The sequence below is a fragment of the Phalacrocorax aristotelis genome, chromosome W, assembly GCF_949628215.1.
Source record: "Phalacrocorax aristotelis chromosome W, bGulAri2.1, whole genome shotgun sequence".
In the NCBI taxonomy this organism is placed as follows: Eukaryota; Metazoa; Chordata; class Aves; order Suliformes; family Phalacrocoracidae; genus Phalacrocorax; species Phalacrocorax aristotelis.
The window spans coordinates 24,770,014-24,791,629 of record NC_134310.1 but is presented as its reverse complement, the minus strand read 5'-3'; the positions used below and the strand labels follow the sequence as shown (position 1 = coordinate 24,791,629).

Below are 21,616 nucleotides of genomic sequence, written 5' to 3'. Positions count from 1 at the left end.
CAGAGCTAACGTGTACGTGTTTTCCCTCTATAGTTTGCTGTGGCTTTATTATAGCATAAACAGATGATCTCACTAGATTTTTCACAGCTGGTGTGATAGTGTTTGAGCTGTTGAGTGACATCAGTTCTTTGTCTATGCAGGAGTTCTCATAATTTCTGGCAATCTTTAAAACACTTTTTTGCAAGTCATAGAATCATAGAATGTCCTGTGTTGGAAGGGACCCACAAAGATCATCAAGTCCAACTCCTGTCCCTGCACAGGACAAGCCCAAATTTACACCATATCTCTGAGGGCATTGTCCAGGTGCTTCTTGAATAGCGTCAGGCTTGGTGCCGTGACTACCTCCCTGGGGAGCCTGTTCCAGTGCTCCACCACCCTCTGGGTGAAGAACCTTTTCCTAATATCCAACCTAAACCTCCCCGGCACATCTTCCTGCCATTCCCTTGGGTCCTGTCATTGGTCACCAGAAAAAAGAGATCAGTGCCTGCCCCTCCTCCTCCCCTTGTCAGGAAAAGGGGAGTCCTGGGACCCTATTCCATTTTAAGTACAGCTTTGTGAAGTTTGAGAGTCAGGGATCTTGGAGGCAAACTGGGAAATGATGTTGTTAGGGAACAATGTAAATTGAAGTTTTAAGGGACATTGGTAGGGCACTTCCACTCGGAGTCTCTTCCCTGTCCCTTCCTTTCCTGCGGGCTATGTGTATGAACCCTGCCTCCTGTTGCACTCTGCATGCCAGCATCTGTAGGAGGCTGGGTCCTGGTATATGTTTATGCTGTTTTGTATGTAGATCTGAGCTGGGGTATTCCTACAGTAAGTAGGACGAAGCTGCAAGAACTTGCACTTTGCTGGGCAAAACTAGACCCAGCATATCAGTAAGGCTTGCTTGTTTGTATGCTAATATAATCATGTGGCCTTCCCCCCCGGCCTTGGAGCAGAGACAAGAATAAGATGGCTGTTCACCATATATAGTGTACATACTTTGTTATCTTGTCCGCACCATTTTGTGAACAAGTCTAAGGAAATCCATGACGGTCACAGAAATTCAGATCTTTATGAACCTGGAAGTGAAAAGTTTGTATTACATATCATGGTAAGATGAGGTGGGGAAGGAGGCTGCAGTAGGAGAGAGTGTGTCACAGATTGATTGTGGGGAAGTGCAGCTGAAGAGGCAAGGTAAAAGCAGGGAGTGGAAGATAAGGTAGGTTGGGTAACACTGAGGCACAGGGCCATTGTTAGGAGATGGACAATATTTAATAAGTGAGAGTTTCAAGTGATTAATGGATAACTGAACAGGAAGATGTGAGAGCTTGGGAATTGGGTAAGGGGCATGCAAAGAAGAGAAAGTGAATAAATGCTACAAGAGGTGGTGGGAGAGAAATGGTCTAATGAACAGGGGTTTTGGATAACTTATTCTTTAAGTAGAAAGAGGATCTTAGTCTTAGCTCTGTGCTTTGTCATACCTGAGTGGAAAGTCTGAGCTTTCAAAGTTAATATGGTAACAAGTTTCTGCTATAAACTTTATTTTCATCTCCCTTTATGCTTGTCTAGCAAAACTAGTTTTTACTTTAAAATTTCTAGGTCAGCTCTGACAAAAAATGCTTTTGTGCTGTCTTTGTAAATAAACATGACAGTTGTAAACATTCTTTTGATCTTTGAATCAATGTAGATTTAAAATTTTGTCTTGTCAGCTATTCATAGCTTAAAGTGCTATTCTAGTGTGATTGCTGTCAGATAAAAATAATTCCCTGCCTTGTAAAACTGGTTTTTTCCTTCCCCCCCCGCTGCTTAGCAACTCTAATGAAATAAGTATTTCATTGAGTTAGGATGTTTATAAAATTATAAAAGACTTGTAGGAGGACAGATAAAGCAAAAATATTTGGTGGTGTGTTTGTGAGAAAGCTAGTGCTATTTAAGAGCATTAAATAGTAGAATGACTTGCATCTATAAATAGTAATCTTTGATCTTCAATCTAAGTGTTTTAGACTGTTAGCTATTTGGAATATAATGAGAACAGTGATAAAAGTTCAAACCAAATCCTTGTTCTGTAACCAGCGATGGTCAGGCCATGTTCAGGGAACATGGAATTGACTATTCCTCCAGCGTACACTGACTTCAACTGGTTGGGGGCTTCCCAGGCCATGTGTGGCTTACAGATCCACTGCTGTCTGTCAGACTTCATTATCAATCTCCTATGAATTTAAGTCTTTTTTTTTTTTTTTTAAAAAAAAAAGAGGTGTTTGTGGTGTGTGTTTGGTTTTTTTAAAACTTTTGCCTTCCTATAAAAACAGTTGAATAGAAACAGAAAAGAAGTTGGCCTTTGACTTTTCCAACCTGTGAGCTAGCTTTATTTACCACCTTCTAGTTCTTCTCTGTGGAAAAAGAAAAAAATAATTGTTTCCTGTGCAAATAATACATTATTCTATATTGCTATTCTCCCTCTATGTATGTTGTTGTTCTCTCTATCCCTTTTCTTCACTGTCCATCTATGGCCTCTTTAATAGGCAGTAGTTCTATAATGCTGAGCATTATTGTTTCTCTTTTGTGCACCTTTTTCTAGTTATGCTGTATGCCATTTAAAGTAGGTGCCAAGGAGCTGTTTGCAATGTTGAAGATAAATGTCTGCGTCTACTCAGTTTCAGGTACACCAGGAAGCTTGAGTTAATTTAAAGGATGATTTAGTTAGACTGTTGTGTGCTAAACTGACCTTCTGTGAAGGTTTCTTCAGTTGCCTGAGGTCTTTGCAGTAAGTGCCAAAAACGATCAGTCTATCTGCCTGAACTATCTGGAAAGATCAATTTAATGGATTGAAAAATGTTCAGGATGACGCTCTTATAAAATATCTTTTTCCTCACTGTTTAATAGCAGTATAATCCCTGTATATTGAAATATGGTGTTCCTTCTCTTATGGATCACCTGCAAACTCCTGAGCCTGGGAAAAAAATTCACCAAAAGACCCAAACCAGAAGGTGAAGCAGTATATGTTCTATGACTTTAATGTCATCTAGCCCACTAGAGCAATCAGTTCCATTTATGAAGACCATAATCTTTTTGGACTGACTTTCAGGATCACTTGATTAAAAACTCTTAGATGGTTGTGCAGTCTCTATCCTTGGAGGTTTTCAGGACTTGACTGGATAGAACCCTGAGCAACTTCATCTGACTTCATAGCTGAACCTGCTTTGAGCAGGAGGTTGCACTAGATATCTCCTGTGGTCCCTTCCAACCTGAATTATGCTATGATCCTGTATTTCTCTACAACCCACAACCTGAGGCCATATATGTTGAAAAACTGCTGGAGCAGAGGAGTTTACATCTGGTAATTGCTGCTGGGAGTGTTGTAGTTAATGTCACTTCATTGAAAAAGACTCACTTTAAAAATAAATTCAGTTTTCATTACTAAACAAGTGAAGAAATTTCTAGTGCTTGAATTGTTTGCATCATAATATAACACTTTTTGTAAGTAGAAAGAAGTGTATATTTATCATGCCACAGCTGTAAGTTTGTCCAATAGATTTTTAGTTTGCATGTGTTGTCTGATTTCAAAAATTAATTTTATGTAAAGAGGCTATTTGACTAAAAATAGTAGAATGTAGGAGTCATCTTTTTTGTTGGTTTTTTTGGGGGGTGTTTTTTGGTTATGTTTTTGTTTGATTGTTTGTTTTTCATCAAGTAAATACTGCACCTTATCCTGCATGTTTTTTGGCAAAGAAATGTCTGGTGCCAACCAAAATCTTAATTTACAGAATGGCTGACTTATGAGAGTAGCTGATACTCGCAAAGTATCAGCTCCGAGTAGAAGGCTGATTAGATAACTTCTCACGCCTTTCCGACCTTATATTTATGGACTTTAAAATAAATGTCTGTGACATATTTCAGTAATTACTTTCTAGAGATTCAGAGCTTTTGTAGACTTTTTGGAAGTATTGTTCACCTATATAATACAGCTCTTGAAAATAGCTAGGTGCTAAATGGAAAGAAATATTTTCATGTTCCTAGAAATCTGTATTTAATGACATGTGTTAGTGACTGGTTTGTGTGTTTAGCAGACTTCAGATGTATGCATCTGATATCTCTATACATTGGCAGCTTTTATTTGCAAATAGAATAAAATTGTATTGCTCTTGCTTTAAGCTAATCTTTGTTGCTGGTTAGGATAAATTTTATGAAAGGGGGCGTTCTCTTTTTTTTTTTTCTTGTTTCCTGTACTTTTCTCTAAAGAATCCCAAAGTGAATGTTTTGAGATGCGTCACTAGAGCAGTTCTGTAGGGTCTTTCTGGATCATAGCAAGTGTTTCCTCAGTCATTTCTCAAAAGACAAATAATTTCTCAGAATTATTTTGTTTTGTCTTAGATACTGTTCTTGCATGTTTTTTTAATATTTAACTGTTGGTTACTCTGTAATTAAAATAGAATCCTTTTTATAAGAGTTGTTTTTGGGGGGGGCAGGTGTCATAATTGTTGAGCAATGGAGTACCAAAGTCAATACATGTATTTCTAGATATTGAGTAAATTATTTGGGTCAAATATTCTGTTCTGCCATTTAAGCAGACAGTCAATGTAGAAATATAGATGAAAAAGCATGGTAGATGTGGTGTAGTTCATAGAATAAATGTGGCTTGCAGTTTTGCAGTCTGTATAAGAACAATATGCAACAAGTTTTAGAAATATATGTTTTCAAAGGATTTAAATGGCAAAATAATAGCTGATCCAAATATTTGAAAACTTTTGTCTTTTGGTTTGCTATATTCAAGCTGAAAAATCTGTTCTGTGGTTTGTGCCGATTGCCACATTTGTGTTTGGACTTTAATTTCCAGTATACTCCATATTTACGTAATATTGATTTTTTTTTCAGGTTATTATTACTTCATCAGTGCCATATTGTTTATGGATGTAAAATCATGTTCATATTTCTCAGGAAACTCAAATAAGCCTGTTGGTAATGCCAAATGTTTGATGTCTTAGTACATTTTTAAGTTTATTTTGACTATATATAAACTACACTTTATATCTCGCATTTCTTGATATCTTGCTGTTTTGTTTTGTATCACTTTCCTGAAGTTTCCCTGCTTTTCAAAGAGCAGAGACTAAGTGTCAAAACTAATAGGGGATGAGTCTATCTTCTCTTTCATGTTTTCAATACAGGAATGGTAGTTGACTAGTGATACTACTTCAGAAGTATATGAGGGCCAGAGAACTGCTTAGAGAATGCAGTAAGCCTCTTTTTCTATTTGCTTTCGAGTGGAGATGGAAATACCTTACTGTCTTTCATTCTTCACAGGGCTATACATCATTCTGGAATGATTGCATCTCCTCAGGATTGCGTGGCTGTATGTTAATCGAATTGGCATTGCGAGGGCGTCTTCAGTTAGAGGCTTGTGGAATGAGACGCAAAAGTCTATTAACAAGAAAGGTAAGTGGAGGAAAATGGTCCCATTTACTTTTGTATCATGCTTCAGACAATACAGTAGCTATAAATTACAACTGGTTGTAAGAAAAAGACCTTTTTTTTCTTTATACAGGGATAGGGATTCTGAGTAGTGACTTAAGTTAGATACAGAGAGTTATTACCTAAAGAGTTTAAATAGTGAGCTGAAGTGCCTTGTAAAATCTTCTGTACTTGTTCTCTGCTCCTGTTTGTTCTCTTGATGTGTTCCTGCTGCTGCTGGGAACCTTGCACAAACAGTTGGCAGTGGCTCAGGCCAGGGTGCAGTGGCAGCAGTCGCTGCTGAGAGCCAGTAGCACCAGTTGTAATCTGCTGAAGGAACTGGATTTTGCAGTGTTGGTGAGATGTGGGCTGGGGCTGAGAGGGATGGCTAACTGACAGCCTACCGGATGTATCCTGCAAGTCACCAGTTTAATTCTGGTGTACAGAGTGTTGCAGTTAGTGCTTGCAACGCATGGGAAGGAAATAATCCTTGTACCTTGGGCCCCTGAACACAAAGCTGTATCTAGTTTAAGCATGTGACTGGTGCATTAAATTTGTTGTTCTCGCTGATCTTTAACATGGGCAAATTTTTAAGGTTTTTTATTGAATTAGGCTGAAGATTTGAGGTGCCTTAATTTATTACTTTTGCCACTGGATTTTTTTCCTTAGTACAAAATGTGCAAAGTCACACTGAAGAATTTTTACTTCATCAGCATTAGAGGATACTTGTAAAATAAGCTTATTGAAAACACGGTCAAATGTTGTCTATCCATCACAAATAAGTTCTCTTTTATGGCACATTTACCTGTCAATATTATCCCTTGCTAAATTTTTTTAAAGGAAAGCTTACAAATTCCCCAATCTTCTAGCTTCCTCCTCTTCTGAAGAATCAAACCTCTGTTCAGACAAACAGCTCCTACTACTTCTAGCTTCATTTAAGCATATTCAGTATTGATTAGTTTGCACAATTCTTTTTTTCCTTCAAAGCTTTTGGCTCCTTAGGCATTCAGGAATGTTCTTTAGCAGTTATTTTCATTCTACGCAAACCTTGTCAGCTCTATCTAACTGAAATTTTAACTGTGTCTTTTTAGGAAAATGGAAAAATAACCTGTGCATATCTTCAATAAAGAATACAAGCAAAATTATTGTTTTCCTTTTTTTATCACATGATTTTTGGGGGTGGGTTGGTGTGTTTGTTTCAATTTTTATTTTTTCCCCATTGTTTAAGGAGAGCTAAGAGCTACCCAATATTAAATGCTTTGTTCTTTCTGCTGTTGTAAGGCAATTGAGAGATTTCTTTTTGCAGGCGGGGGAGGGTTCTATGAAAAAGGCTTAATATAAAATTCAAATGAAGATTGATTTCTGCTTAAGGAATTTCTTGCAAATAAAATCCCTAACTACTGATATATATGATGTTTCTTCTCCACTTGCCCTACCTCTCAATTTAGAAATCCTTCTCATGAATGACTTGTGTTGTTTTATACCTTGTTTGAAGTCTTGCATTAACACTAAATTTCAGTCTCATTTCTATGTTTGCTAGATTTAATTGTCTCAACTCTACCAAGTGTCCCCCTTGTCTCCCTTTTGCAGGCTTTGCTCCCCTTGCCCTCAGCTTTCTCTGTGAATTAAGTACTATGCTTAGTGAGTGGAATGAGCTGTCTAGTTGCATCCAAGGTTGTGATTCAGTGAGGTGGAGTTTCAGTGGCAGTTCCATTTTTATATAATTTCTGCCCCTCAGGCTAGCCCTTCTCCCTCCCTGCCCCTGCTCCATTCTGGGACTCTGTGGAAAGGTAAAATCTCATTAAAACTAAAGCTTTGATTTGCGACTCAAAACCCTGTATCTTCAAGCTGTGGTCTGAAGGGAGGAGTTTAGGCTTCAGTCACTTCAGCCTGTGCTGTAGCTGAGAAGGGTAGTCCTCTTTGCAAAGAGGCTTATTATTGGAGTCTCTCTTGGGTTGTTACTAGTGTTTGTGCAGCCTTGTCAGGTAACCACTCTGGCTGAAAAGTAATTCACTTCTTTGATCAGTTCAGTTTTTATTTGAATCACTTCATTGATCTTGTCATCAGGTGGGGCACAAGTGAGACTACTGGCACAAGCAATAAGGTGAGAACAGGAAGAGGATAGAACTAGTTCTTTGGACAGTAGTATGGATTTATAACCAGCTAACAGTGGCCTTGGTCGCACAGCTGACTTAAAAGAATGCTAGCTACAACGATTTCCACTTCAAATGTTAAATCAGGTGGATCTTTGCTGATTGCTTTTTGCAGTTTCTAAGACACAGCTTCAGAAGTGATCAAAACGCATTAAATCCATGCTTGAGTGCCACAGAGATAAAAATGAGATTGAGAAACCGGCAGACAAGGACTTCTCAGTATCACAGAATGGTAGGGGTTGGAAGGGACCTCTGGAGATCATCTTGGCCAACCCCTCTTCTTGAGCAGGCACACCTAGAGCAGGGGACACAGGACTGCGTCCAGGTGGGTTTTGAATGTTTCCAGGGAAGGAGACTCCACAACCTCTCTGGGCAGCCTGTTCCACTGCTCTGTCACCCTCACAGTAAAGAAGTTTTTCCTCATATTCACTTCCTGTGTTCCAACTTGTGCCCATTGCCCCTTGTCCTGTCATTGAGCTCTCTCGAACCCCCTTACCTTCTAGAGCCCTAACCCATGGGATTCCTCCAAGCAGGTCTTTGAAGAAGCCAAAGGTAGTTCTCCTGAAGTCCAGGGTTGTAATCCTACTTGTTGCCTTGCTTCTACCACACAGGATCATGAACTCGACTATTTCATGGTCACTGCAGCCAAGGCTACACCCAACCCTCACATCCTCAACCAGACCTTCTTTGTTTGTTAGTATAAGGTCCAGCAGCACATCTCGCCTCGTTGGCTCCTGCACCACCTGTGTCAAAAAGTTATCCTCAATGCTCTGCAGGAACCTCCTGGATTGCGCACGCCTCACTGTGTTGCTTTTCCAGCAAATATCAGGGTGGTTGAAGTCCCCCATGAGAACCAGGACCTGCGATTGTGAGGCTACTTCCAGCTGTCTGTAGAAGGCCTCATCAACTTCCTCTTCCTGATCAGGTGGCCTGTAGCAAACACCCACGACGGTGTCACCCATATTTGCTTGCCCCTTAATTTTTACCCACAAGCTTTCAACTTGTCCTTCCTCTGCTCCAAGGCAGAGCTCAATGCATTCCAGTTGCTCCCTCACACAAAGAGCAACTCCCCCACCTCACCTTGCTGGCCTGTGTTTCCTAAAAAGCCTGTAGCCATCCATGACCACATTCCAGTCATGTGAGCTATCCTGCCATGTCTCTGTAATTGCAATGAGATCGTGGCCCTGTGACCGCACACAGACCTTTAGTTCCCCCATGCTGCATGCATTGGTGTACAGGCATTTCAGAGAGGTACTTGAGCATGCAGGTTTCCCTGGAGGGGTGTACGAGGACCCACTATAGCCATGCGAGCCCTTGAGGTGGTTGATCTCCTGATTGTCATCTTGTGAGGCAGCTATGGCAACTTTGTTGCTGCTCCAGTTGGCCTGGCTTATTCCCCTGTTGGATGTGATGGCATTAGCATTGCCACTTTGAACCCCACCCCCTGAGTCCTTCAGTTTGTAATCCGCCTCATCAAGTTGGCCAGCTTGCTGCCAAAGATTCCCTTGCCCCTTCTAGACAGGGGGATTCTATCCCTCCCTAACAGGCTATGGTTCCTGGGGAAAGTCCCATTGTCATAAAAGCCAAAACCCTTGTGATGGCACCAGCCACATAGCCAAGAGTTGATTTGCATTTTTCGTCTGTTATCGGCTGCCCATTTTTCTCTAACTGGTAAAATAGAAGAGGAGATGATTTGGGCACCGATATTTTTCAGTTGCTCCCCCAGGGCTTTATAGTCGTCCTTGGTTGTGAAACAGTGAAGAAACAGTGCTGCATGCCTGGCTGCAAAGAACAGTAAACTTGGAAACAAAATCGCTGTGTATTGTGGCTTCCCATGAGCTTATGGAGCCCTGACTGAGTTGAATGGGAGAGTCTATGCTATGGCTCATACTGTCATGGTGGATTATATTCAGACTAGCTTCTTAAACTTCTTTGCAGTGGTAGAAAAAGGTATCTTAACCCTAAATAAGCAAGAACAGTTTTCTAAACTTTTTTTTAAAAAAAATCTTACTTAAAAAATGCCTTTAAGCGTGGGATATATCTCTTCAGGGAGGTGTTTGTTTTAATAAACTAGGTCAAAAAGATGACTTCACATCTTACCTGTTAAAGTGAGATGGTGAGTAGTTATGAGTAGTTAGTGCGTATGAGTGAGTTAGAGATGGTTACCAACTGCAGCAGGCTGGAGTGATCCAGTGTAACTAAGGTTACTGTGGAACAAATCATATGGGACACATCAAAGAACCTAAAATACCGCTGGAACATCATTTTTAATAAGAAGTAAAGATCAATAAATTGGGTGGGTTTAGGCTAATTATTAAAGGAATATATGAAGGGTGGATATTAATAGCCATAATCTAGCAGCTTAAAAACACAACTAGAATTACTAGATGGTTTTTCTACCATTCTGAACTATATATTAATTTATTATATCTTATATGTTGTCTGTTTTCTCATCCTGACTATATTAATTTGCATTTTTTTTAAATTTCATCTCATTGACTTTGTACACATCTCCAGTTTGGGATCATCTTGCCAGTATTGAAGCTGTCTTACCATTGCAACTCATTTCAGTGTCATCTACAGGACCCTATGAAAATGTATTGTACTCCTCTATGGTTTGTAGTAAGGATTATTAGAACTATGGAACAGAACTGAACTTGGGATATATTTCAATAGGACACTTAAAGCTTTTCCAGGACACCTTTCTGACTACCATGAAGCTTTACTAAAAATAAGATCTTTCTCCTGCTGCTTCTCTTGTACATGTGGGATTGTTTTGATGTGTTAGTTTTTCTGTCAATTGCATGTTATCTTGTTACCTGCTGCTTCTAAAGTGCTAACTTGTAAAATTATTTAAATTGCCAGATTTAATAATTATTTTCATAAATAGCTTTGAAACAGTAGTAATTCTTTTTCTAAAGAAAGATAGAATTTTGTTGTTGTTTTGTTTTTATTCAAACATAATGATTTGGGCTAGTTAAATCTGTATGTTTTAGTTTGGTGCTCTTGTTTTTCCAACTAGGAAAAAAGGTATTTATATGGCTTATATAACTACTTATACTGGTAAACAAGCAGTTAATAAAATTTAAGAATTTGAGTATGTTACTGTGAATGCTTTTGGTTGGTTTTTGGTTTTGTGGTTTGTTTTTTTTTTTTCTCCTGTTCTCTCTTGGGAGAAGAACTCAAATAATTTTAGAAGTTATTAAATAACAAACTTATGTGATATTGCATTTATTATTGTATATTAAGGTTTTTATTGGTATGTACATATTTTGCCTAATATGTGTATTTTAACTGTTAGTGAATGGAACAGTGTGTTGCTGGTCAACATGTTCTTCAGAGCTGTAAAACTTATAGATGTTGTTTTGAACCTACTTTTATCCATCAGTATATGGAAGAAGAAAACCAGTTTTCCTGCTTTTTCACTTTCTAATTGATTTCTCAGTTTCACATGACCTAGTTGTTTAATGCAGTATTCTGAATAAATTGACTTGAAGCAGTAAAATTGACTGCCATCAGAGAGCAATTTAACACTGTAGTATACTTTATTTTGGGGAGGAAGCAAAGGACCTGGCTAGGTTAGTGGATTAATCCCTTAAAAAATTAGGTATTAAGCCTGTTACTAAAACTATAGTTTTAGTCAATTAAGGTTAATTTAGGTTATAGAGAACTTAAGTCTTAATGTAGCTTTGTAATTAAAACCCTAGATAGGTTTGTTTTTTTTTTTTAACAACTAGGTATTTTTTAAACTTGCATATTCTTAGAGAAGATTCCTCACTCCTTAAAATTTTCCTTGGTTCTGATAACAGGTAGATTTTTCCAGGTTTTATTGTTGGATGTTTATGATATATGAATTAAGTCAAAATACTGACTGCACTTTATTCTGTCCTAGGTGATTTTCAAGTCAGATGCTCCTACAGGGGATGTTCTGCTTGATGAAGCTCTGAAACACATAAAAGAGACCCAACCTCCTGAAACAGTACAAAATTGGATTGAACTGCTTAGTGGTAAGCCTTGAACATAATGTATTTGCTTCCCCCCAAATAAAGCTAATTATCTGGCATCACTAGAGATAAACTTTTTTGCATACTTTCTCCCCAAAAAAATCTTACAGTATAATTAGTCTGTCCTCTAGAGTAGTCTCCTGTTGATTGTAGCCTTTAATCAAATATAACTAACTGTTGCTTTTGACTTAACTTGGTACAGAAAGGATCTAGATCGAAGTGTCAGAGGACATCTCTACTCTTTGGAAGAGGGGTCTTCCACTGGCTCTGAAGTTGATCAGGACTGTGCCCTGGAGGGATAACTTTACATAGAATATCATAGAATCTTTAGATAGAGGTCTTTTCCAACCTTAATAATTCTAAGATCATCAAGTCTAACCGTCAACCCCAAACTACCATGCCTCCTAAACCACGCCCTGAAGTGCCACATCTACATGTTTTTTGAACACCTCCAGGGATGGTGACTCCACCACCTCTCTGGGCAGCCTGTTCCAATGCCTGACCACTCTTTCAGTAAAGACATTTTTCCTAATATCCAATCTAAACCTCCCCTGATGCAGCTTGAAGCCATTTCCTCTCATCCTATCGCTAGTAACTTGGGAGAAGAGACCAACACCCACCTCACTACACCCTCCTTTCAGGTAGTTGTAGAGAGCGATGAGGTCTCTCCTCAGCCTCCTCTTCTCCAGACTAAACAACCCCAGCTCCCTCAACCTCTCCTCATAAGACCTGCTCTCCAGACCCTTCACCAGCTTCATTGCCCTTCTCTGGACACACTCCAGCAACCCAATGTCCTCCTTGTAGTGAGGGGCCCAAAACTGAACATAGTACTCGAGGTGCGGCCTCACCAGTGGTGAGTACAGGGGCACAATCACTTCCCTGCTTCTGCTGGCCACATTATTCCTGATACAAGCCAGGATGCTGTTGGCCTTCTGGACCACCTGGGCACACTGCTGGCTCATGTTCAGCTGGCTGTCAACCAGCACCCCCAGGTCCTTCTGCACTGGGCAGCTTTCCAGCCACTCTTCCCCAAGCCTGTAGCATTGCATGGGGTTGTTATGACCCAAGTGCAGGACCTGGCACTTGGCCTTGTTGAACCTCATACAATTGGCCTTGGCCCATTGATCCAGCCTGTCCAGGCCCCTCTGTAGAGCCTTCCTATCCTTGAGCAGATCAACACTCCCACCCAACTTGGTGTCATCTGCAAATTTACTGAGGGTGCTGGTTATTCATCCAGATCATTAATAAAGATATTAAACAAGACTGGCCCCAAAACTGAGCCCTGGGGGACACTGCTTGTGACTGGCCACCAGCTGGATTTAGCTCCGTTCACCACAGCTCTCTGGGCTTGGCCATTCAGACAGTTTTTTACCCAGCGAAGAGTACACCCCTCCAAGCCATGAGCTGCCAGCTTCTCTAGGAGGATGCTGTGGGAGACAGTGGCAAAGGCTTTGCTAAAGTCCAGGTTTAGATAACAGCCACAGCCTTTCCCTCATCCACCAGGCGGGTCACCTGGGCATAGAAGGAGGTCAGGTTGGTCAGGCAGGACCTGCCTTTCACAAAGCTATGCTGGCTGGGCCTGATCCCCTGGTTGTCCTGCACTTGCCTAGTGAGCTCGCTCAAGATGTATCGCTCCATAATCTTCCCCGGTACTGAGGTCAGGCTGAAAGGCCTGTAGTTCCCAGGATCTTCCTTCTGGCCCTTCTTGTAGATGGGCATCACATTGGCAAGCCTCCATTTGTCTGGGACCTCCCCTGTTAACCAGGACTGCCTTTCTCTGTAATTGGAAATGAGGGTTAGTGGAAGTTTGGAGTCTAGCCATATGGATTCAGTATTCAGATCTTTTGATACAGAAAGGAGATAAGGACCTGTCATGGTTTAACCCCAGCTGCCAGCTAAGCCCCACACAGCCACTCGCTCGCTCCCCCCACAGTGGGATGGGAGAGAGAATCATAAGGGTAAAAGAGAGAAAACTCGTGGCTTGATACAGTTTAATAGGTAAAGCAAAAGCTGTGCGCGGAAGCAAAGCAAACCGAGGAATTCATTCACTACTTCCCATGGGCAGGCAGGTGTTCAGCCATCTCCAGGAAAGCAGGGCTCCATCACGCGTAACGGTTACTTGGGAAGACAAACACCATCACTCCAAACATCCCCTTCTTACTATTTCTTCTTCCCCCAGCTTTATATGCTGAGCATGATGTCATATGGTATGGAATATCCCTTTGGTCAGTTGGGGTCAGGCGTCCTGGCTGTGTCCCCTCCCACATCCTTGTGCACCTGGCAGAGTCTACTTGCTGGTGGAGTGGGGTGAGAAGCAGAAAAGGCCATGACTCTGTGTAAGCCCTGCTCAGCAGTAACGAAAACACCCCTGTGTTATCACCACTGTTTTCAGCACAAATCTAAAACATAGCCCCTTACTAACTACTGTGAAGAATATTAACTCTATCCCAGCCAAAACCAGCATAGGAGCTCACTGTTCAGATGTAAAAATTGACGGTGATTTGGCCATTAATCATAAAGAAATAATAGAGTCAGGAGTTCTTTCAATATTTTCATTCACTGGAGAAGTTTAACAAATATTTTTCAAATATTAGATAGTTCTAGTTGTTCAAAACAAAGTCTTCAAGATGAGTCCTTTGCACACATCTCTTCCTGTAAAGGTAATATATTGTTGCAAAAAAAAAAAAAAAGTCAGTTAGATTTCATCTTTACAATTGCATTTAACACTTTTCATATACCTGCCAATGTTTGTTTTCTCCAGCTGCATAAATTAAACGGAAATTAACAGTGACCATCTTTTAAAATGTAGTGCTTTTATTGGCTTTTTTTGTTTCTTTGGGTTTTTTTTCCTTTTTTCTGTAGCCAAAATTAATCACTAATGTTTGTCTGTTTTTATAAAAAAAAACACACAAAATGCAGCTTCCCTGGAGTAGATCAGAAGTGTACTTAGTTGTGCAAACAGTGCAGGAAAAAACCCCTACTGTTCTGTCAACAATATGACCTTGGGAGGTAGCAGGTAATGAGACTTGAAGTTGACTATCTAAATCTATTTTTTACTTGTAACAACAGACAAGTAAGAGTTACAAAAATGAGCAAAATCTCTCTAGCTTTCTCTGCCTCCTTGTTTTTGTTATGTTCTTCCTGTTCATCCCGCACCACCTGAAGCAGCCTTCCTTGCATACTCACATACAGTTCATAGGTGCCCTTGCTGTCCCTCCCCTGTTGCTCCTTGACTGTCAGGCAGAGGGGGGAGAGAGGAGAACAAAGCAGCCCTTGTCAGTAGGGGGCATGGCTGCTGGGTAGCCTTGCAGTTCAGTTCTTGCTCAGCTCCCCTTCACTTTTGCATCCTGCAAAAACAGTTCAATTTTTTTTGTCCCGAATACATAATTTGTGCTGACATTTTATTTTCTCTCTCAGTGTGGAGCACATCAAGTTAGTACTGATTCAAAAAAGGCCAACTAATGAATGAACAATGTAGATTTTCCTTGAGCTAAGCTAAGGTTTTCCTGACCCTGATAAGCTTTGGCTCTGGGAAGATCGTTATCGTCATTGTGACTGAGACTTAAATCAATCATTTTTACTTACACATGGGTATTTAATTACTAGTTCTTGGATGGTATTAGGGTTCTTTGCATTTCCCATGGTTTGGAGAACTGCCCTTTGAAGAAAAATAGTTTGGTGTTTTGTTTTGGGTTTTTGATAAACTCTTTTGGAATTTTTCTTTAGGGCCTGGTCCTGGAAAATAGCTACTATATCCATAATTATCAGTGATGCAAAGAATGCTGCTTGAAGTTAGTGTTCAAAGCTATCATAGAAATATTTATATGTACACTTAAGGCAATGTTTGCCAGGCTGATCTTGTTTATAAGATAGCTTCTAAGGGAAGCAAGTATAGGGAATACAGAAGTTTAGATCAAAATGTCAGGTCTTCCTGTAGATGTAACAAACATCTGTCTGTGTGTGAACAAGCAAGTGCCTGTGTAATTGAGGAGATTGGTCACAAGGTGTCACCACAGTACTGATTTTTATTATCATATAGCCATATCCACCTAACAAATTTAGAAACATCTAGGAAATTACTTTATATGTGTGTGTGTTATAGCTTCATTCATGGTCAAGCTGGGGAATCACATTCAATGAAAATGTGATTCCTACAGGGACTTGTGGAGTTCAGGCCTGGGTGGGTTTTCTACCTTTCACTATGCAGTTGGTGTTACCTCATTTGTTTACTTGTCTGTTACTTGGATACAGTGTACGTCACCTTCCATCACAATGGGAGAAACCTTAAAGTAATCTGTGTATTATTATTATTATTCATTAACCAATGATTTTTTTAAAAAGCTTTCTGATATACAAATTCTCTCATCATTTATGGGAAAAACCCCATCTGTGTAAGAAATACTTTATGCTGTTTCTTCCCTTGCCTCTTAAAATGCATAGGTTCTTTTATATCAGGAGGAGATTTTAATACTTGTGATAAATACTTAGGACCTAAAATTTTAGCTTATTAAGTAAACTCTTAAGCAAAGATGGATTTCTCAGTGCTTAGCAAGTTTGGCTTTCTCAGTAGTTCTTGATGCTGATTTTGCTCTTTTAAAATTCCCTCCTCTAAGCACGCGCGTGCACACACACACTCTGAAGTGCCCAGTTCTCCTGCCTTAACAAAAAAAAATTAGAAATAATTTTTATAGAAACATCAAAGCCCTTGCCCTACACGTGCCTGGGTGTCACTGTTTCATCTGGAAGGGGGCAGGAAGGGAGAGAAGAATGTAAACCTGAAGAAATAGAGAAATGAAGGGGGCATTAGCTTGTCTCTGTGGCAGAAAAAATGGCAATGACACTTCTTCCAGCTTCTGAATTGATAAAAGGCTGGAAGTAGACAGACAAGATTGGAGGAGATGCTTTTTTTATTTTTATTAACTCTTTCTTCATGACTGTGTGGTGGGGTTTTTTTTTGGGGGGGGGGGTTGGGGTGTTTTTTTCTTTTGTGGGGTTTGTGGTTTTTTTTTTTTCTTCCCTCCTTCAGTACAAGAGCGCTTATTTGTCATGTCCCTAATCAAGACATGGCTTAGCTAGTATTTTGTCCAAACTTTAAATGTACACCAAAGCTCCTTAAAGAGGCTCTTGTGGTCTCTGTCTCTATGCATATATTTGGGTAGGTCAGAGATCAGAGAAATGCTGACATGAGCACAATATCTTAGTGTAATAGTCAGCTATATGAATTTGACAGCTCATTCTGCAGTAGGGGAGCGAATCACTAATAGTACAGCTTAAACTTTGCCTGACTCCTGGCTTTTTTACTTGTTTTTTTTTTAGGTGAAACATGGAACCCATTGAAGTTGCACTACCAATTGCGAAATGTCCGTGAACGGTTAGCTAAGAATCTAGTGGAAAAAGGTGTACTAACAACAGAGAAACAGAACTTCCTTCTTTTTGACATGACTACGCACCCTCTCACCAACAACAATATCAAACAGCGCCTCATCAAGAAGGTTCAAGAAGCAGTTCTTGACAAATGGGTGAATGACCCTCACCGCATGGACAAGCGCTTGCTGGCTCTTGTTTATTTAGCCCATGCTTCAGATGTTCTGGAGAACGCTTTTGCTCCCCTTTTGGATGAGCAGTATGATTTAGCCACAAAGAGAGTGCGGCAGCTTCTGGATTTAGACCCTGAGGTTGAATGTATGAAAGCCAACACAAATGAGGTTCTGTGGGCTGTTGTAGCAGCTTTCACAAAGTAACTGCGTTCAGACTGAAGTGTTCGCTCTAATTTCATGTAAACCAGTTGTTTTTCTTCTGTTGACTATTCATGTTTTCTGTAATTTGTACCTTCTCACATGATGAATCAACTCTTGTTTAATGGGAATTATAAGTGGTGTGTTCCCTCCTTCTCTGTATCTGTATACAGGATTCTGCTGGTACAAGAGACCTTCCTGTTTAAAAACAACAGAAAAAGGTTTTACTGCCATATTGGCATTCTATTTCCTATTCAGTTTGAGTTATCTGAAATACTTCGTTTAATCTACTTTTCATCTTACTGTTATTGAAGTGGTTTAACATGGAAAGTACCTCAAGGAGGAAATGTGCATGCAGTTGGATCACTAGTCTCAGCTGACACAGATGTGTGTATGCATTAATACTTCTGCAGTACAATTCACAACAGAATGACAAAAGGCCTTTTAAAATCACCAAAACTCCATGTTGAAGTGTCTGTCAGGACATTTTATACACAAATGTTGTTTCAATTATATCTAACAAAATGACTTTAAAAGCAGAAATGCCGTTAAGCAGCTTTGTCGATAGTTCCTGTAAAATGCCCCATAAATTTTACTTTTCATGCAAGTCTCTTGTGTACTTATGTTTTCATTAGAATGATAGCTGAGTCGTAAGGCTAGTGTAAAAAGGTCCGATTGTTTCATAAACCAGTTTTGGGACGGGATACATTATATTGTATATATAGTTCAAATTGTATATTAACTACCCCATCTTAGTATTTTGCAAGATCTACTTAGCTGTACATCTGGTGCCCCTTATTTGCTATCAGCCATTGCTATTTGATGGAAAGAAAGGCCTCCTATAAAGAGCATGTATGTGAAAGCTGTTGTTTCCAGTGTCTACAGAGTTTGCCATCCAGGTATTCTCAGTCTATGCACTGCCTTTGCCTAATTAGTGTATAGAGAGAGAGACCACTTTTTATCATCAGGGTTTTTTTTTTTCCTTCTGTATGGAAGAGGCTTGCAACCAGTACAGTTCTTGAGTGCAGTTTTTAATTTTGTTTGTACACAAAATAATGTTTCTCTCTTAAACCTAGTAATCTATTTTACATTATAAAAACAAAAAGTCAGTCCTAGCAGGTGTTGCATGTAAACAGTTAGCAAGTAATGACTGCAGTTCAGACGATTAAAATCTCTATAATGGGATGCTCTGCTATACTTTAATTTTTTATATACAGTTATGCTGATTAGCACACTATTGTAAAAAAAAAAAAAAAAAAAAAAAAAAAAACCAACAACTTTGGCTCTTTAAAAATTGTTGCCTCTCTGCCACTGCTTGTTATCTCCCATTGGTTTCACTGTGTAAATATTGTGCGTTGAATGAATTAAGCATTGATTTCTCCCCCCCATAACAATTAAGATTTATAGTGGGGCTTACAGGTGTTTAGAAACTTTTTTTTTGTTAATATTCAGAGTAGGAATACTAGGTGGTATATAACTATAGAGTTGAAATTCAAGGAATCCCTTAATCTGTATACTAGCTTTTTACCTACAGTAAATAAACTATGATCTTAAAAGTGCCTGAAACAGAGCAAGCATGTAATTTTTATTTTTGTTGCTAATTAGCAAGGTTTTATTGCTAAACAGAAAGCTTTAGTTAACATCCTTCTTATTAGAAAGGGAGAGTATATATTAAGTAGACCAAACTGACCTAATCAGCGGAGTTGCTCAGATCTGCAGGATTCATGGTTGAGACAGACTGAGTTAGCTTATGAGTGAGCAGCTGTGCCTGCCATGGGTAGACCTCTTCTGTCTTGAGCACAACTCTACAGCCTCATCTGTGACGGGACTTCCAATTTTGCAATTCATTTTAAATTGTTTAGATGCTTAAGTGGTTGACTTCAAAATACAACTTAAATTCATCATACCTATATAACCTTTTTAAATAAAAGTTTTAAAAATATGGTCCTTAACATTTAGTGGCACACTGTTCTTTCAGTTATTAAATTATGTTTCTTTAGAAAAATTTAAAAAATATTGTAAGGTATTTCAAACTTTGGTTTACAAATAAAAGGATAAATGGTGTTCTCCCAGTTGTAAGATGCTGCATTTAAAACTTTGAGGAGCTTGGGCATGAACTTTGGACATTTTTCTTTTAAACATTTTAAAAGTGGAGGAAAAATGAAAGTTGCTGTTTTGCTCTTATATTTGGCAGCTTACAGAATGCTTTCTGTACTTGACAGTATATACAGTATATGCTAACTCACTGCTTTCGTCGTCTCTCCTGTGATCTGTTTTCTCATTTTCTGTTGCTCTTTGAGAGGAGAGAAAAGTAATTAGGTGAAAAAGTCAGAAAAAATAGTGGAGTATTCAGGAGCATGTTGAGTGCACAAAACTTTTAAAATGGCTTTGAAAATCTAAGCTACTTGAAACATGCTTCAGACTGAAAATATCTTATAGTCCCTTTTCTGTCCTCTCATCTTCATTCTGTCAGTATTTTTCATGTTCCTGCTGGTTTCATGTTACATTGTGGAGGATATTGGGTTTCTGTCACCCTTACAGCCAACATGGTTTAAAAAAAAAATCATCCTTCTTTAATCCCTTCCAGAGAGAGGGCTTGTTTTGTTTTGCTTTTACATAGAAGATAACTGCCTACAGTATTTATCAGCTTTATTTTGCTTAAAGATAGAACCTCTGTGATGGGGAGAGTTTGTATTGGGTGTATCAAAAAACTTTGTTGTAAGTAGCGAAGGGTTTGTGAAGAGTGACAGTATCTTTTGCTAGACCACCTGGCATAAGCCTGGATGTGCAGGGGAAATAGATGAGCTTTTGGAGTCCTATGTTGTGCTTTAAAAAACTCAAAGCCTCATGAGTACTACTAGACCTGATACCTAACAATGAAGGTAAGTTTGGTAGGTTAACAGGGACTGATTTAGCAAACATCCCTGCCTTCGTTGCTATTTCAGGTTCTAATAGAATGATTAAACATGGGAGACTGCTTTGTTCTCCTGAGATTCAGGTACCCTTCTTCCTACTAACTGCTACTGCAGCTCACAGAGAACCTGGTTTTAAGACAGTTTTGGCTGCTCCAAGTCCTCAGCTCTCAATGGCTGCTTAAAGGGAATATTGCTATTATAGCCTGAACTTGAATCTGTGCCTCAAGGGAGAACAAATATTATTCAGGGACTCATTCTTTTAAAACAAGCTTCCAAAAAAATGTCAAAAAAATAATTCTGAAAAATAAATCCACAAGCAGTATATATATGTAATTTTACAGTCCCTGAGATTTACATCCTCCTGTGTTTCTAGAGATGATGTTATGATACTCCTATATGGGATTTAAGTGAAACCTGTGTGCCATACATGATGCTTTAGAGGCAAAAGTTGCATAAATTAGCTATAAAAGGCTGGTGACTGTTCATGTGTTGATGCCCATTACTCCTACAAAGTGAAGATATGTATTAACTAATATGTTCTCTGTGAACTGGACTGAATCTGTACCAAAACAAAATAAAGCACTCTTTCAAGCTATGAGCTGCAAATGGTTACTGTGTATCACATGCATGCAATACTTAAAGGAATTTTTTTAAGTTTTTAAGTAATTTCCAGTTTTTCCTGAGGCTCTGGTCTTCACCAGTTTGGGAAAAGGAACTTCAAGATCAAAGCCTCAGTACTGCCTAAACTGGGCTTCAGGCACATTGCATAGTCAAAGCCTGTTACATCCTAGTTTCCCCTATTGTATCTATCAATTTTTCTATGTGGAAGGGGGGTTCCAAATTCAGAGGCTGCTGTGGTTTAGCCGGCGACTCAGCCCCACGCAGCTGCTCGTTCACTCCCCTACCGGCGGGATGGGGGAGAGAATCAGAAGGGTAAAGTTCATGGGTTGAGATAAGAACAGTTTAATAATTAAAATAAAACAACAACAGTAATGCAGTGAAAAGGAAAACAATGAGGCGTGAAACCTGGGCCGGGGGGGGGGGGGAAATAGGGAACTAAAAACCGAAACAAACAGCACGTGATGCAGCCACTCACAGCCCACCAACCCAACACCACCAGCCCCCGAGCCACAACCGCGGCCCTGGGCACCAACTGCCTGAGTTAGTTAATGTACTGGTCATGGTGTCATATGGTATGGAATGAATACCCATTGGCCAGTCGGGGTCAGCTGTATGGGATTTGGCTTCTTGCCCACATGACAGAGCATGGGAAGCTGGAAAGGTCCCTGACCACCACAGGCACTACAGTGAAGAGTGCCAAAACCAGCACATTCTCCACCCCTTATTCCATACCATTTACACCATGCCCAGGTCCCATACCATCC

The 21,616-nt window shown here is 39.6% G+C and overlaps 1 protein-coding gene across 1 annotated transcript in view; it reads left to right on the top strand.

The window, feature by feature from the left end:
• The window catches only part of LOC142049378 (Golgi phosphoprotein 3-like), a 38,624-nt gene extending 20,698 nt beyond the window's left edge, over positions 1-17,926 (top strand). The window contains exons 2-4 of the mRNA XM_075077044.1: positions 5,278-5,409; positions 11,470-11,584; positions 16,898-17,926. Coding sequence (XP_074933145.1) covers positions 5,278-5,409; positions 11,470-11,584; positions 16,898-17,322 — 672 coding nt within the window. The 3' untranslated portion in view covers positions 17,323-17,926. The remainder of the gene's footprint in view (positions 1-5,277; positions 5,410-11,469; positions 11,585-16,897) is intronic.
• The last annotated feature ends 3,690 nt before the right edge of the window (positions 17,927-21,616 follow it).